The 14,041-nt window shown below is 53.7% G+C and overlaps 2 protein-coding genes across 2 annotated transcripts; one reads left to right on the plus strand and one right to left on the minus strand.

Moving 5' to 3' along the window:
- Positions 1–87: 87 nt before the first annotated feature.
- CTAM01_05635 (PROCN domain-containing protein) lies at positions 88–7,252 on the plus strand (the record flags this gene model as incomplete). Its single annotated transcript, XM_060521665.1, has 2 exons — positions 88–4,717; positions 4,770–7,252. 2 exons carry the CDS (start codon positions 88–90, stop codon positions 7,250–7,252), a joined length of 7,113 nt encoding a protein of 2,370 aa, XP_060383879.1.
- A 3,347-nt stretch (positions 7,253–10,599) lies between these two features.
- Positions 10,600–11,052, minus strand: CTAM01_05636 (uncharacterized protein; the record flags this gene model as incomplete). Its single annotated transcript, XM_060521666.1, has 1 exon — positions 10,600–11,052. The coding sequence occupies one exon, from the start codon at positions 11,050–11,052 to the stop codon at positions 10,600–10,602; it is 453 nt and encodes a 150-aa protein (XP_060383880.1).
- Between the last annotated feature and the right edge of the window lie 2,989 nt (positions 11,053–14,041).

Below are 14,041 nucleotides of genomic sequence, written 5' to 3' on the forward strand. Positions count from 1 at the left end.
GCGTCTTGAAAGTCGCGACTGCGACTCCTCGACTTTGACGACCTCCTTCAACCCACCCACGCGAGACGAGTCAACCATCGAGTCGAGATGTCCTTTCCACCACCACCACCCCCCGGATGGGGTCCTCCTCCGCCGCCACCTCCTCCTCCATCATCGTCCCTCCCTCCACCACCAGCCGCACCAGCTCCCCCGCCGCCTGGCTATCGCCCTCCGACCGATCCCCAGATCGCCAAGTTCGCTCAAAAGAAGAAGGAATGGCTTCGAAATCAGCGCAACCGATTCGGCGAGAAGCGCAAGGGTGGCTTCGTGGAGACACAGAAGGCAGATATGCCCCCTGAGCACCTGCGCAAGATCGTCAAGGACATTGGTGATGTGTCGCAAAAGAAGTACACCAGCGATAAGCGTAGTTACCTTGGTGCATTGAAGTTCATGCCCCATGCTGTCATGAAGCTTCTCGAAAATATGCCAATGCCATGGGAGTCTGACAGGAAAGTCAAGGTTCTGTACCATGTCAACGGCTGCTTGACGTTGGTCAATGAGATCCCAAGAGTCATTGAGCCTGTCTTCTTTGCGCAGTGGGCAATGATGTGGACGTTTATGAGGAAGGAGAAGGCCGACAGACGTCTCTTCAAGCGCATGCGATTCCCCCCTTTCGACGACGAAGAACCGCCTCTGTCTTGGTCCGAGAACATCGAGGATGTTGAGCCCTTGGAGCCTATTCAGATGGAGCTGAACGAAGAGGAGGATGCCGCCGTGTTCGAGTGGTTCTATGATTACAGGCCACTACTCGATACTCCTCATGTCAACGGAGACAGCTACCGGTCGTGGAACCTCAACCTACAACAAATGGCAACGCTTTTCAGATTGAGTCGACCTCTCATCTCTGACGTGGTGGATAAGAATTACTTCCACCTCTTCGATTTGAGGAGCTTCCTCACTGGAAAGGCCCTCAATGTTGCCCTCCCCGGTGGGCCACGGTTCGAGCCTCTGTACAAGGATATCGATCCCAACGATGAGGACTTCGGAGAGTTTAACGCCATCGACCGCATCATCTTCAGAAACGCTATTCGCACAGAATTCCGGGTGGCTTACCCCTATTTGTACAACTCCCTTCCAAGAAGTGTGCATCTAGCATGGCACTCTCACCCCCAGGTGGTCTTTGAGCGATCAGAGAATCCCGATCTTCCCGCTTTCCACTTTGACCGCAGAATCCACCCCATCTCCTCACGCGCGGTGGCACCAAAGAACCTCACTATCAGTCACGAGGATGAAATCTTTGGTCCCGGCAACAATGAGGAGCCCGAGGATGATGCATTTGAACTCCCTGTCGAATTTGAGCCTTTCCTCGGAGAGGAGGAACTGACCAACGAGGACACAGCGTCGGCAATTGAGTTGTGGTGGGCTCCTTTCCCCTTCGATCGTCGGTCAGGTCGCATGGTGCGGGCTCAGGATGTCCCTCTTATCAAGCAATGGTACTTGGAGCATCCTCCTTCCGACAAGCCACCTGTCAAGGTCCGCGTCTCTTACCAGAAGCTGCTCAAGAACTTCGTCTTGAATGAACTACACAAGAAGAAGCCCAAGGCACAGCAAAACCAAAACCTGATGCGCAACCTGAAGCAGACAAAATTCTTCCAGCAGACTGAGATTGACTGGGTTGAAGCTGGTCTTCAAGTCTGCAGACAGGGTTTCAACATGCTCAATCTCCTTATTCACCGCAAGAATCTGACCTATCTTCACCTCGATTACAACTTTAATTTGAAGCCCGTCAAGACCTTGACTACCAAAGAGCGAAAGAAATCCCGTTTCGGAAACGCATTCCATCTCATGCGTGAGATTCTGCGTTTGACCAAGCTTATTGTAGATGCCCAGGTGCAGTACCGCCTTGGCAATATCGACGCCTTCCAACTCGCCGATGGCATTCTATATGCTTTCAACCACGTCGGCCAGCTTACCGGCATGTACCGCTACAAGTACAAGCTGATGCACCAAATTCGTTCTTGCAAGGACTTGAAGCACTTGATTTACTACCGCTTCAACTCCGCTCCCGTCGGCAAGGGTCCTGGTTGCGGTTTTTGGGCCCCCGCTTGGAGAGTTTGGCTGTTTTTCATGCGTGGTATTATTCCCCTCCTCGAGAGGTGGCTCGGAAACCTGTTGTCCCGTCAGTTCGAGGGTCGCCACAGCAAGGGTGTTGCCAAGACAGTCACCAAGCAGCGTGTGGAGTCTCACTTTGATCTCGAGCTACGTGCGTCCGTGATGGCTGATCTGATGGATATGATGCCCGAGGGTATCAAGCAAAACAAGGTCAACACTGTCCTTCAGCATTTGTCTGAGGCATGGAGATGCTGGAAGAGTAACATCCCCTGGAAGGTGCCTGGTCTGCCGGCACCCATCGAGAACATCATCCTGCGTTATGTAAAGGCGAAGGCCGACTGGTGGATTTCTGTCGCTCACTACAACCGAGAACGTATCCGCCGCGGCGCAACGGTTGACAAGACGGTGGCCAAGAAGAACGTCGGACGTCTCACCCGACTGTGGCTCAAGGCCGAGCAAGAGAGACAGCACAACCACATGAAGGACGGTCCCTACGTTTCTTCAGAAGAGGCTGTCGCGATTTACACCACCACTGTTCACTGGTTGGAGTCTCGCAAGTTCTCTCCCATCCCTTTCCCCAGTGTGTCCTACAAGCACGACACAAAGATTCTCATTCTGGCACTGGAGCGCCTGCGAGAAGCTTACTCTGTCAAGGGCCGTCTCAACCAGAGTCAGCGCGAGGAGTTGGCTTTGATTGAGCAGGCATATGACAGTCCCGGCACCACTCTGGAGCGTATCAAGCGTTTCCTCCTTACCCAGCGCGCCTTCAAGGAAGTCGGCATCGATATGAACGACAACTACAGCACCATCAACCCTGTCTATGACATTGAACCCATTGAGAAGATCAGCGATGCTTATCTCGACCAGTACCTCTGGTACCAGGCCGACCAGCGCCACCTGTTCCCCGCGTGGATCAAGCCTTCAGACTCCGAAGTACCGCCGCTCCTGACCTACAAGTGGGCTCAAGGTATCAACAACCTCGACAAGGTGTGGGAGACTGAGAATGGAGAGTGCAACGTCATGATCGAAACGGAGCTGTCCAAGGTATACGAGAAGATCGAGCTGACTTTGCTCAACTCTCTGCTCCGGCTGATCATGGATCACAACCTTGCGGATTACATTACTGCAAAGAACAACGTCCAGTTGACGTACAAGGACATGAACCATGTCAACAGCTACGGTATGATCCGTGGATTGCAGTTCTCTGCATTCGTTTTCCAGTACTACGGTCTCGTGCTCGACCTCCTTCTCCTTGGCCCTCAGCGTGCCAGTGAGATCGCGGGTCCTCCCCAGAGCCCCAACGACTTCCTTCAGTTCCGCGACAGGGAGACTGAGACAAGACACCCCATCCGTCTCTACACCCGTTACATTGACAAGATCTGGGTCTTCTTGCGGTTCACAGCTGATGAATCCCGAGATCTCATTCAACGTTTCCTCACTGAGCAGCCTGATCCCAACTTTGAGAACGTCATTGGATACAAGAGTAAGAAATGCTGGCCTCGTGACTCGCGTATGCGCCTCATGAGACACGATGTCAACCTGGGCAGAGCCGTCTTCTGGGATCTGAAGAACCGTCTGCCTCGTTCTGTTACGACAATCGAGTGGGATGACAGCTTCGCCAGCGTCTACAGTCGTGACAACCCGAACTTGTTGTTCTCGATGTGCGGTTTCGAGGTTCGCATTCTGCCCAAGTGCAGAAACCAGAATGACGATTTCTCAGTCAAGGACAGTGTCTGGTCCTTGGTTGACAACACGAGCAAGGAGAGGACGGCGCACGCCTTCCTTCAAGTCACGGAAGAAGACATTCAAAAGTTCAACAACCGAATCCGTCAAATTCTCATGTCATCGGGTTCGACAACCTTCACCAAGATTGCCAACAAGTGGAACACTGCTTTGATCGCGCTGTTTACGTACTATCGTGAGGCAGCAGTGTCTACCGTCAGTTTGCTTGACACTATTGTCAAGTGTGAGACCAAGATTCAGACAAGAGTCAAGATCGGACTGAACTCCAAGATGCCCTCTCGTTTCCCTCCGGCAGTGTTCTACACGCCCAAGGAGCTGGGAGGTTTGGGCATGATTTCTGGATCGCACATCTTGATCCCTGCCAGTGACAAGCGTTGGTCAAAGCAGACTGACACTGGCGTCACGCACTACCGCGCCGGAATGACGCATGACGAGGAGACGCTCATCCCCAATATCTTCCGTTACATTATTCCGTGGGAGGCCGAGTTCATTGACTCGCAGCGAGTCTGGACAGAATACTCACAGAAGAGATTGGAAGCGAACCAGCAGAACCGCCGTCTGACTCTTGAGGACTTGGAGGATAGTTGGGATCGTGGCTTGCCGCGCATCAACACTCTCTTCCAGAAGGACAGAAGCACCTTGAGTTTCGACAAGGGATTCCGCGCTCGCGCAGAGTTCAAGATCTATCAGCTCATGAAGAACAACCCTTTCTGGTGGACTAGCCAGAGGCACGACGGAAAACTGTGGAACCTCAACGCTTACCGTACCGATGTTATCCAAGCTCTTGGTGGTGTCGAGACCATCCTCGAGCACACGCTGTTCAAAGCAACGGGTTTCCCATCATGGGAAGGCTTGTTCTGGGAAAGAGCAAGCGGTTTCGAGGGTAAGTTCAAGTGTTTATCCCTACTCAAACATTTTAACTAACTTTGCAACAGAATCCATGAAGTTCAAGAAGTTGACAAACGCTCAACGGTCCGGTCTGAACCAAATCCCCAACAGACGCTTTACCCTTTGGTGGTCACCTACGATCAACAGAGCCAACGTCTACGTCGGTTTCCAAGTCCAGCTTGATCTGACTGGTATCTTCTTACACGGCAAGATCCCTACTCTCAAGATTTCGCTCATCCAGATTTTCCGCGCCCATTTGTGGCAGAAGATCCACGAGTCGGTCGTCATGGATTTGTGTCAGGTCTTTGACCAGGAGCTCGAGTCCCTCGGAATTGAGACGGTGCAGAAGGAGACGATTCATCCCAGAAAGTCCTACAAGATGAACAGTTCTTGCGCCGATATTCTTCTCTTCGCTAGTCACAAGTGGAACGTCACTCGACCTTCACCCTTGTTTGACACCAAGGATGTTATCGAGCCCACCACTACGAACAAGTTCTGGATCGATGTCCAGCTCAGATATGGTGACTACGATTCTCACGACATTGAGAGATACACTCGTGCCAAGTACCTTGATTACACCACGGACAGTGCCAGTATCTATCCTTCAGCAACCGGTCTCATGATTGGTATCGATCTGGCTTACAACCTGTACTCTGCTTACGGCATGTACTTCCCTGGTCTGAAGGTTCTCATCCAGCAGGCCATGGCCAAGGTTATGAAGGCTAACCCCGCTCTCTACGTCCTGAGAGAGCGTATCCGCAAGGGTCTGCAGCTTTACGCCTCTGAGAGCAACCAGGAGTTCCTCAACTCTCAGAACTACTCTGAACTCTTCAGCAACCAGACGCAGCTCTTCATTGACGATACCAACGTCTACCGTGTAACGATTCACAAGACCTTTGAGGGTAACTTGACCACCAAGCCCATCAACGGTGCCATCTTCATCTTCAACCCCAGAACCGGTCAGCTGTTCCTGAAGATTATTCACACGAGCGTTTGGGCTGGTCAGAAGCGTCTTGGACAGTTGGCAAAGTGGAAGACAGCCGAAGAAGTAGCGGCGCTCATCCGCTCTCTCCCCGTGGAAGAGCAGCCGAAGCAGCTCATCGTCACCCGCAAGGGTCTGTTGGATCCCTTGGAAGTCCATTTGCTCGACTTCCCCAATATTGCCATTAGAGCCTCCGAGCTGCAACTTCCGTTCCAGGCAGCCATGAAGGTCGAGAAGCTGGGAGATATGATTCTTCGCGCTACCGAGCCGCAGATGGTACTCTTCAACCTCTACGACGAGTGGCTGAAGAGCATCTCGTCATACACCGCCTTCTCCCGTCTGATACTGATTCTGCGTGCCCTCCACGTCAACCCGGACAAGACCAAGCTCATCCTGCGTCCGGACAAGACGGTCATCACACAGGACCACCACATCTGGCCGACGCTCTCCGACGAGGACTGGATCAAGGTCGAGACGCAGCTGCGCGATCTTATCCTGAACGACTATGGAAAGAAGAACAACGTCAACGTCTCGAGTCTTACTAGCAGCGAAGTCCGTGACATCATTCTGGGTATGGAGATCTCCGCGCCCTCCATGCAACGCCAGCAGGCCGCCGAGATCGAGAAGCAACAGCAGGAGCAGCAGCAGCTGACGGCTGTGACGACAAAGACACAAAACGTCCACGGCGAGGAAATCATCGTCACAACAACGTCTCAATTCGAGCAGCAGACATTCGCGTCCAAGACGGAGTGGCGCACTCGCGCCATCGCCACGTCCAACCTGCGCACAAAGGCAAACAACATCTACGTCTCATCTGTCGACAACGATCTCGAGGAGATCACATACGTGATGCCTAACAACATCCTCAAGCGCTTCATCACTATCGCCGACCTCCGCGTCCAGGTCGCCGGCTATCTCTACGGATCCTCCGCCCCGGACAACGACCAGGTCAAGGAAATCAAGTGCATCGTCATGATCCCTCAGATCGGTGGCCTGCGCAACGTCCAGCTCCCCCAACAGCTGCCCCAGCACGAATTCCTCGAGGGTATGGAACCCCTCGGCGTAATCCACACCGCTTCGGGTGCAGAACTCCCCTACATGTCCGCCGCCGACGTCACCGAACACGCTCGCCTCCTCGACGCCCACAGCTCGGCTTGGGACAAGCACGACACCGTCACCGTAAACGTGGCCTTCACCCCCGGCTCCGTCTCCCTCTCGGCCTGGGGCCTCACCCCCACAGGCTACAAGTGGGGTGCCGAGAACAGGGACACGCAGAGCGACCAGCCCCAAGGCTTCACGACGACCATGGGCGAGAAGCGCAAGCTCCTGCTGAGCCCGCGCTTCCGCGGCTTCTTCCTCGTGCCCGAGAACGGCATGTGGAACTACAGCTTCATGGGCTCGGCCTTTGCGGGCATGGAGAAGAAGCCCGTGCACGTCAAGCTCGATACGCCGCTGCCGTTCTACAGCGACCAGCACCGTCCCGTGCACTTCCACAGCTTTGCGGAGCTCGAGGATATCTGGGTCGACAGGACTGACAACTTCGCTTAAGGAAGTGCTTAAGGCGGCGGTGGTGGTGGTGGAGAACAAGATTTCGTCCACGCGGCCGCTGTTGTGCGTTTCAAGGGAAGATGGGCATTTCGAGGCTGAGGCTGAGGAGTTTTGCCTTACCGAGAGAGAGCCCTTCATCTACCCAAAACGGACATTACACGCACGCGTATACATACACACACGCTCAAAAGAAACACACAAAAATAGGCTAGAGATGGGGAGGGGTGGCTGATCAATGGGAAACTTAATGCATTGTATCCGGGACATGTCTTTTCCTGGATGGCGAGAAGGAACGTTAAGGTCGGGGGCACCACGATTCCCGGGCAGAATGTTTTACGATGGTGGATTCTCAAGAACGAGAGAAGAGAAGAGAGACGAGCAGGGAGAAGGGCAGTTTCGGGAAACGCGAGCATCACGCCAGGGGAAGGGTGAGCGAGCGGTGGGAGGGAAGGATGAAATCGCGGGCAGGGGGGAAGGGGGGAGGAACGAACATGTGTGCGATTAAAGGCAAATAAGCGGCGTTTGATAGGTTTTGACAGCCCAGGCTCTTTTTATTTTGAAACCAAACTGTACTTTTTTTGTCCGAGTATTATTTTTCAAAGAGTCGAGAGAAAAAAAAGATCAGGGGAGATTTTTTTTTCCTCTTCTGTCATCATGCAATCCATGACTTGTCAACCAAGTGTCACTTTGCATTTGACATGTTGAGTGGGCTCGGCGGCGGCGGCGGGTGTCACAGAAATCGCAAGCGAACATCAAAACTGTGTGAGAGAGTGAAGAGAAACGTGGTGCCAACTGCCTGACAGTAACTTCTTCTATCCTTGCTTCCATCTCCATCTAGATCGTTTGGTAAGAAAAAGTCAATTTCTCACGAACATGGTCAAGGAATTGCACAGGATGAGCATACTACCTTACCAAACCGCCAGATGTGGGAGCTCGTCGATTGAGCAGAAAAGCTCCCTCGCCGCTGTTATCGTTCCTTACTCTGTAAACCATGGCCATATTTGATAAACGTGAGGATTATCAGTCGCACATAAGAACAAAACGTACGTACACTACATACGTAGAGCGGCTGCGCCTCCCATAACAAGCCGTTCATGCGCGTCTCCAAGATGGGAATAGTTTCAGCGGCGACAGTGTACGAAGTGCTGTGGTTACCATGAATAGAAATTTCCGTGGACTTCTTCCAAGGCTTCCATGCAGTAAACTCATCTAGGAGATGCAGCAAGGCCGGCAGGGGGCCCTGCGTGTCAGCCCCCCTTCTCTCCCCAAATCCCCCATTGCGCGCATGCGGACTGCATGCAGGTACAGGCGGAGGATGCCGAGAAGGAAAAGGATCATCTCAGAAAACAGGTACGCAGGCACACCATGGCTGCTTGTGAACGCGGGCCCAGGGTCCAAGAAGGGAGTTGAGCTGCAAATTGTGACGACAAAGCTGTCACCTTGGAGGAGCTGTGGAGGCAATGTCGTCCACTTCCTGCCGCCTGCTTTGAAGTGGTGGTGGCCTTTACTATGCCGTATTCCGCTTACGGCTCCAACCGTTGGCTTTTTCGCGCGACGTCGATGCTTGTTCTTCGGACGACGTGGGCTGCAAATGGTAAGGCGGCGGGAAGGCCGTTGAAGATGGTGGGCATTCTAATCGCTGATTCAGCGGGGTAGATGGTCCGCGCAAATTGGAGATTTCATGCATTAATGCGCCAGGGCAAGAATTAAGAACGGGAAGGGAGAAGGAGAGAGGGAAAACGCACCCCCTGCTTGTTGCCCTGGACGGGCAGCTAGATGTTCAGCACCGATGCGACGGAAACGCTCCTACTTGGATCGATTTGGAGCGGCTAGTTGCCCTGTAGATATTGCAACTGGGGCATGTTAGTAGAGAGATGATAAGGAGGGGTTCATGGCCAATATGTCGACAGCGTGGTTGAGATATTGCCATGGAGAGCGAACGCGTTTCCGTCCCTCTCGGGCGTTTTTGTCTGTGTCCTAAGATTGCGAGCACGGAACGAAACGTCATCGCCCTGCGGCATCCTTGGAGATGGAGTCGGGATGGGCTTTAGGTGCGGCTGACAATGGCGATTCATTCCGTACTGGGCGTCTCTTGGCCCAGGCCGTCGGGAATGGTGGCTCGTCCTGGCATCCTCGTTGGACGAACAAGGGTTCGAGAAAAGCAAAGTGTGGCAAGGAGCGGATATTTTTGGTCGTGGAGATGTGGCTGTTTTGGGGGCCTTAATTGGCGATCTGAGAGGGTCGACGCCGCACGCGAGCAGATGTGGAATGAGCCACAGGGCGGCGCATGAAGACATCGAAATAACTTCTGGGTCAACCCCCGTCGACTCACTTGGAGGCTGCACTGCATCGGGCGAGCTCTCCAAGAAGGTAGGGACGAACTATTGGGCTTGGTGAGTGGAGATGAAGCAGCCCGGAGATGGCTCTGGCTCTTGCTTTGTTACTGGACTCTGCTTCGTGATTGCTGTGAAAAAAGTTCCTCTCGGCAGTTATCCAGGAGGTCAGCTGAAGCCGGTAATTTCCTTGGCTGGCTCGCTGTCGTATCGACATCGTGCTCGTCTTTCTCAGCTGATGCGAGGCTTGGACACGATCTTGTGTTTCTGGTCAGTCGAGCCGAAATGCGCGAGGTGGCGTAAGGTAAATCAAACGTCTTGTGGAGGGACTGTCGCGGATCTCAGGAGACGCTCGGAATCGGCAGGCCGGCGCAAACCCGCGACACGTTTGCAGCTTTAACCTTCAGCTGGAGGACAGGTGTTGTAATTTGGACAGGGCTGGTTTCGTGAAGGGTCCCCGAAAGGAAAACGCTGACCGGGTCCCTTGAACAAGAAACTGGGTACTAAGAGCAGCGAAGGCTCGTGAGAATTGAGACAGAGAACCCTGGAGCCCATTCAAGGTTGACCTGCTGTTTAGCACAGAAACCCACCAAGTTTAGTGTGAGTTGTGACAACCTCGGGGATCCCTACCCGGTTGCCTGCAAACACCCGCGACTCAACGGGCTTCTCCAAAAATCCCCAAAAGCCAAGCGGCAGTAAGGCCTCGAGACAAGTGGGGGGACCCGGTGGACGGAAGCGATTGCTAGTCTCGGCTCCAGGGTACGGGTTGATAGCTTTAGATTCGTTGCGAGACTTTGGACAAAGACGAAGAAGCGGCTCTTTGGTGTAGCACAAAGTCATGTTGCGGAAGTTTGTAAGTGTGGTGGTTGCAGTGTGCGGGGTGTAGTATAGTAGCTAGCCACCTCGGACTACGGATAGTGTAGGTAGACAGAAGAGAATGTCCCTACGTGCGCCGTGCAACGCAAAGACAAGGTAATTAGTAATACCGTCCGTACTCCGTACTCCATATCCTTACTAGAAAAAGACGGCTTCCGCCGACCGGATACCCAAACCGCCAAGCGGACGAAGGTTCATCAAGCTTTGGGCTGAGGCGATACAGGGCCCTTGGAGGCTCCCTAGGCGATGCAGGGGCACCGCTGCCACAGGAACGAGGTTGATCGTATGATGCCCCTTCTCTGAAGCGCAGCAGACTTTTTCGGCTCGAGTCCGGGGAGAGGCCCCTCCAGCAGGTCCAAGAATCGGCCACGGCTGGCCCTGGCTTGCAACAACAACTTGCATACAGGCACAGCGCCGGCTATCATCTGGTGTATACCGACAGTCCGGACTCGAGAATGTGAAAGAAGGTTTTGCGGCGGGTTCGAGCGTCCAAGACTGGGCGAAGAGGATAATCCCAGACACGTGTAAGAGAGTCAGAAAAGTATGCGGTAAAAAGGGCGACGCGAAGGCGAGGCCACAAAGCGGCGTCATGTTCGTGGGGGATCGCGGTTCGGAAAGTGGATGAAGAGCTGAAGCGGAAAAAAGGGCGTGGTAAGGATCGGTACGTTCAATGAGCCCATGAACGTGGGCGAGGACGATGTACCGCTGGCAGTCGCAATCGTAACCCTACCCACCACTTCCCTTTCTGAGCCGAGCTACCGAGATGCAAGCCATGCGATGCATGCAAGAAGTCAGCCAGGCATTCTGTAAGGGGCTCGCATGCAGCAAAGGATCAGTCGGGTGGTGCGGTGTGGTCGGTGGAATAGGTGCGCCGCGCCCTCTAGTGTAGAGACGGATGCAAGATGCTTTACCTTTGGCCAGAAAGTGTTTGTAAGGTATGGCAAGGTACCTGCGTATTCGTAGGTTGTTGTTGGCGTGCTTGGGCATTCCGGGGTCCATCCTCCAGCATCGGGGAGGGGGTCGACTATTGGCAATAGCAATCTATTCCGATGCGGGACGAGAACGATGACGAAGATTGCCGTGGTCATCTGGGCTTCGGACTGTTGGCCGTCGCATCATGCATGTGCTCTGGCAAAGCCGCAAAGGCAGGCATTGGTGATGGAAGATGGAGAATCCCATCCCATCCCATCTCTCTGCACTGCTACAGTCATCCAGAGGCGCAGACCAGACGTGAGATGAGGGCAACCTAAGGCAGCCGACCTTAACTTACGTAGTAAGTTGCCTTGGGTTTCTTGGCCGGTTGCCCATTCTCGGCCTAGTGTTGAACGGGAAGGAACCATCGACATGGCACTTCCATTTCGTTGACTTCCTCCAAAGTTTTCTATACGGAGTACGAAGTATCTACACATTCAAAATATTCCTGTCTTGTTCGTTCCTTCCATCTTCCGTTCCGCAGATGCAAACATGCAGGGCAGGGTACAGCAAGGTAGGAGCGAGCATCTAAGGTAGCGAGTTCTTGCCGTTCTTGCCGTCACTTACAGTCCCGGTCGACGGAATCTGGGAGGAACCCGATGTCAGGGCGCCCTTTACCTTACCTTAGATACCACCCGCCTTACGTCAGGACGGAAGGAGAGAAGGGGCCAGGCTGACGACAGTACATAACTTCCAGAGGTGGACAGACGCTCTCTTACTCATCAAGGCTGGGCAGGCACGGCAAGAACTACACGACGATGGGCACAATCGTGACAGGCGGAGGCAAGAACGCAACACTGCAGTAACCCAGTTCCGAGAATGGAGACTAAGGTACCTTAGGTATGGATATTCATTGGTATGGGAGGTAGGTACCTGAGAAAGAGTGGATCGTGAGCCGAGGATTTTTGCGTCCGTTCTTCCACAACGACACTCAACCTCATTGACGCGCACCCGCCGGCCCCATCTGTCAAACCATCGCGGCTAACTAGGAAGCCTGTAAAGTACCAGATAAGGTACCTTGCCTGGGGTCTGTAAGGTACGGATTCTTGTACCTTGCTCCGTGCACGAGGTACCTTGCCTTGCCGACACACGTCGAACCTGGAGGCTTGGCCCTCAATGCGGACTGTGTGTGTTCCAGCCTTGCTTGTGGACAGTCTGGCCTGGCTGCCATGTCTCATCTCTAGTTTCTACAAAGTGAGGTGATGATGGAAATTGCCATGGCCCGTGAATGAAGCATGGAAGGTATTATCTTCTCAATAACTCTGTACTTTGTAGATCGCACCTTCCTCTTTCCTGGGACAGACAAAGAGCCGAGACAAAAGTCTCGGCATCAGGATGGCACACCTGGGGGAAAGTGTATATCGGTAATCCATGTATCTTTCCACCTGGTTTTCCAGCAAAGCGACTTGCAAGTGAGATGAACTTGACCCAAATCTGAGACCCAACCAACCACACTTTTTTTTCAATGTTAAAGGAAAAAATAACCATCAAAATTGCGGCGTGTTGGGCGCTTCAAGTCGGACCTGCATTTATCGCATTTTCCATGTCGCTGCTTCCAAGATTCGCAATCTCTTCCTCCTTCAATCGTCTTGCACTCAACTCCCGTCCCCGGCGCCTACCTTCCGAATCCTGAACCTCCCCTTCTTACCTTTCCCGTCATTCGATAGTCTCGGCCCTGTCTGAGTCTCTCTTCTCTTTCTGTCTCCTTCTCCGTCTCCGTCACTGCCTCGTCTGCCTCCTGGGCTCTTCTCATCGTCTCATCTGCCCATCCGTCATCTGCTCCATGACTGCGCATCAGCATCTCATCTGCGGCCTGCCCTGCATTTCCTCCAATCTCCACCTCATCACCACACATCATCGTCGACTCCGTCACCTTCCAAGCCCTCTTTTTACGTCTGATCGACATCCCCCGTGCCCACAGAGTCGACCGACTTGACCGCTGCCCAGCCATCTGATTCGCGGCACTTCGTCCGTCTCTTCAGGAACCGCCCCAAAGGATTCCCCCCCCGTCACCGATTTCAAATTCTAGAATGGGACCCCAAGACCAAAGTCCTCCCCCTAGCTGAGCGACGAAGAAATAAGGTGAGCACCTCATCACACGCTAGAATAGAGTCCCACTCCTTCTAGAAAGATTGCCCGGGATCCCTGGGTCGCATAATTGATCTTTTAATTGCCAGGTATGCGTGAAACGCGTTTCCTTCATGCGATACCCGTCTGACCCCCTGCTCCAGCTTCATATCCCCCCCCTCCCATGATCCGTCATGTCTCGATGAGGTCAACTTGGCCGCCAGCACTAGCAACGAGCGAGCGCCAGCCGCATCATGCCCACACGAGGATCTCGAGCCAATTCTCCAACGTACCGCCAAACCAAACTGCGTCGGCCATCCGCCTTCTTGCTGTCCGAGTGCCCTCCTTGGCCACCCTCCCGTCGAGTCTTCGTCCCAGGTTTTCTCGTCCAAGCGCCCTTCCTACTGGTTCGGCCCTACCCTCCCTGACGAGCCATGGAAGGTACTTGCGACTTTCGCCTTTGCCCAGCGGCGAGAGAGCGAGCCTGTCGAGTGTCGAGCCACTCCCCAGGCCCTTTTTTTTGGTGACCGACCTACCATCA

The sequence above is a fragment of the Colletotrichum tamarilloi genome (genome assembly GCF_030869305.1).
Source record: "Colletotrichum tamarilloi strain Tom-12 chromosome Unknown Scaffold_14.1, whole genome shotgun sequence".
NCBI lineage: Eukaryota > Fungi > Ascomycota > Sordariomycetes > Glomerellales > Glomerellaceae > Colletotrichum > Colletotrichum tamarilloi.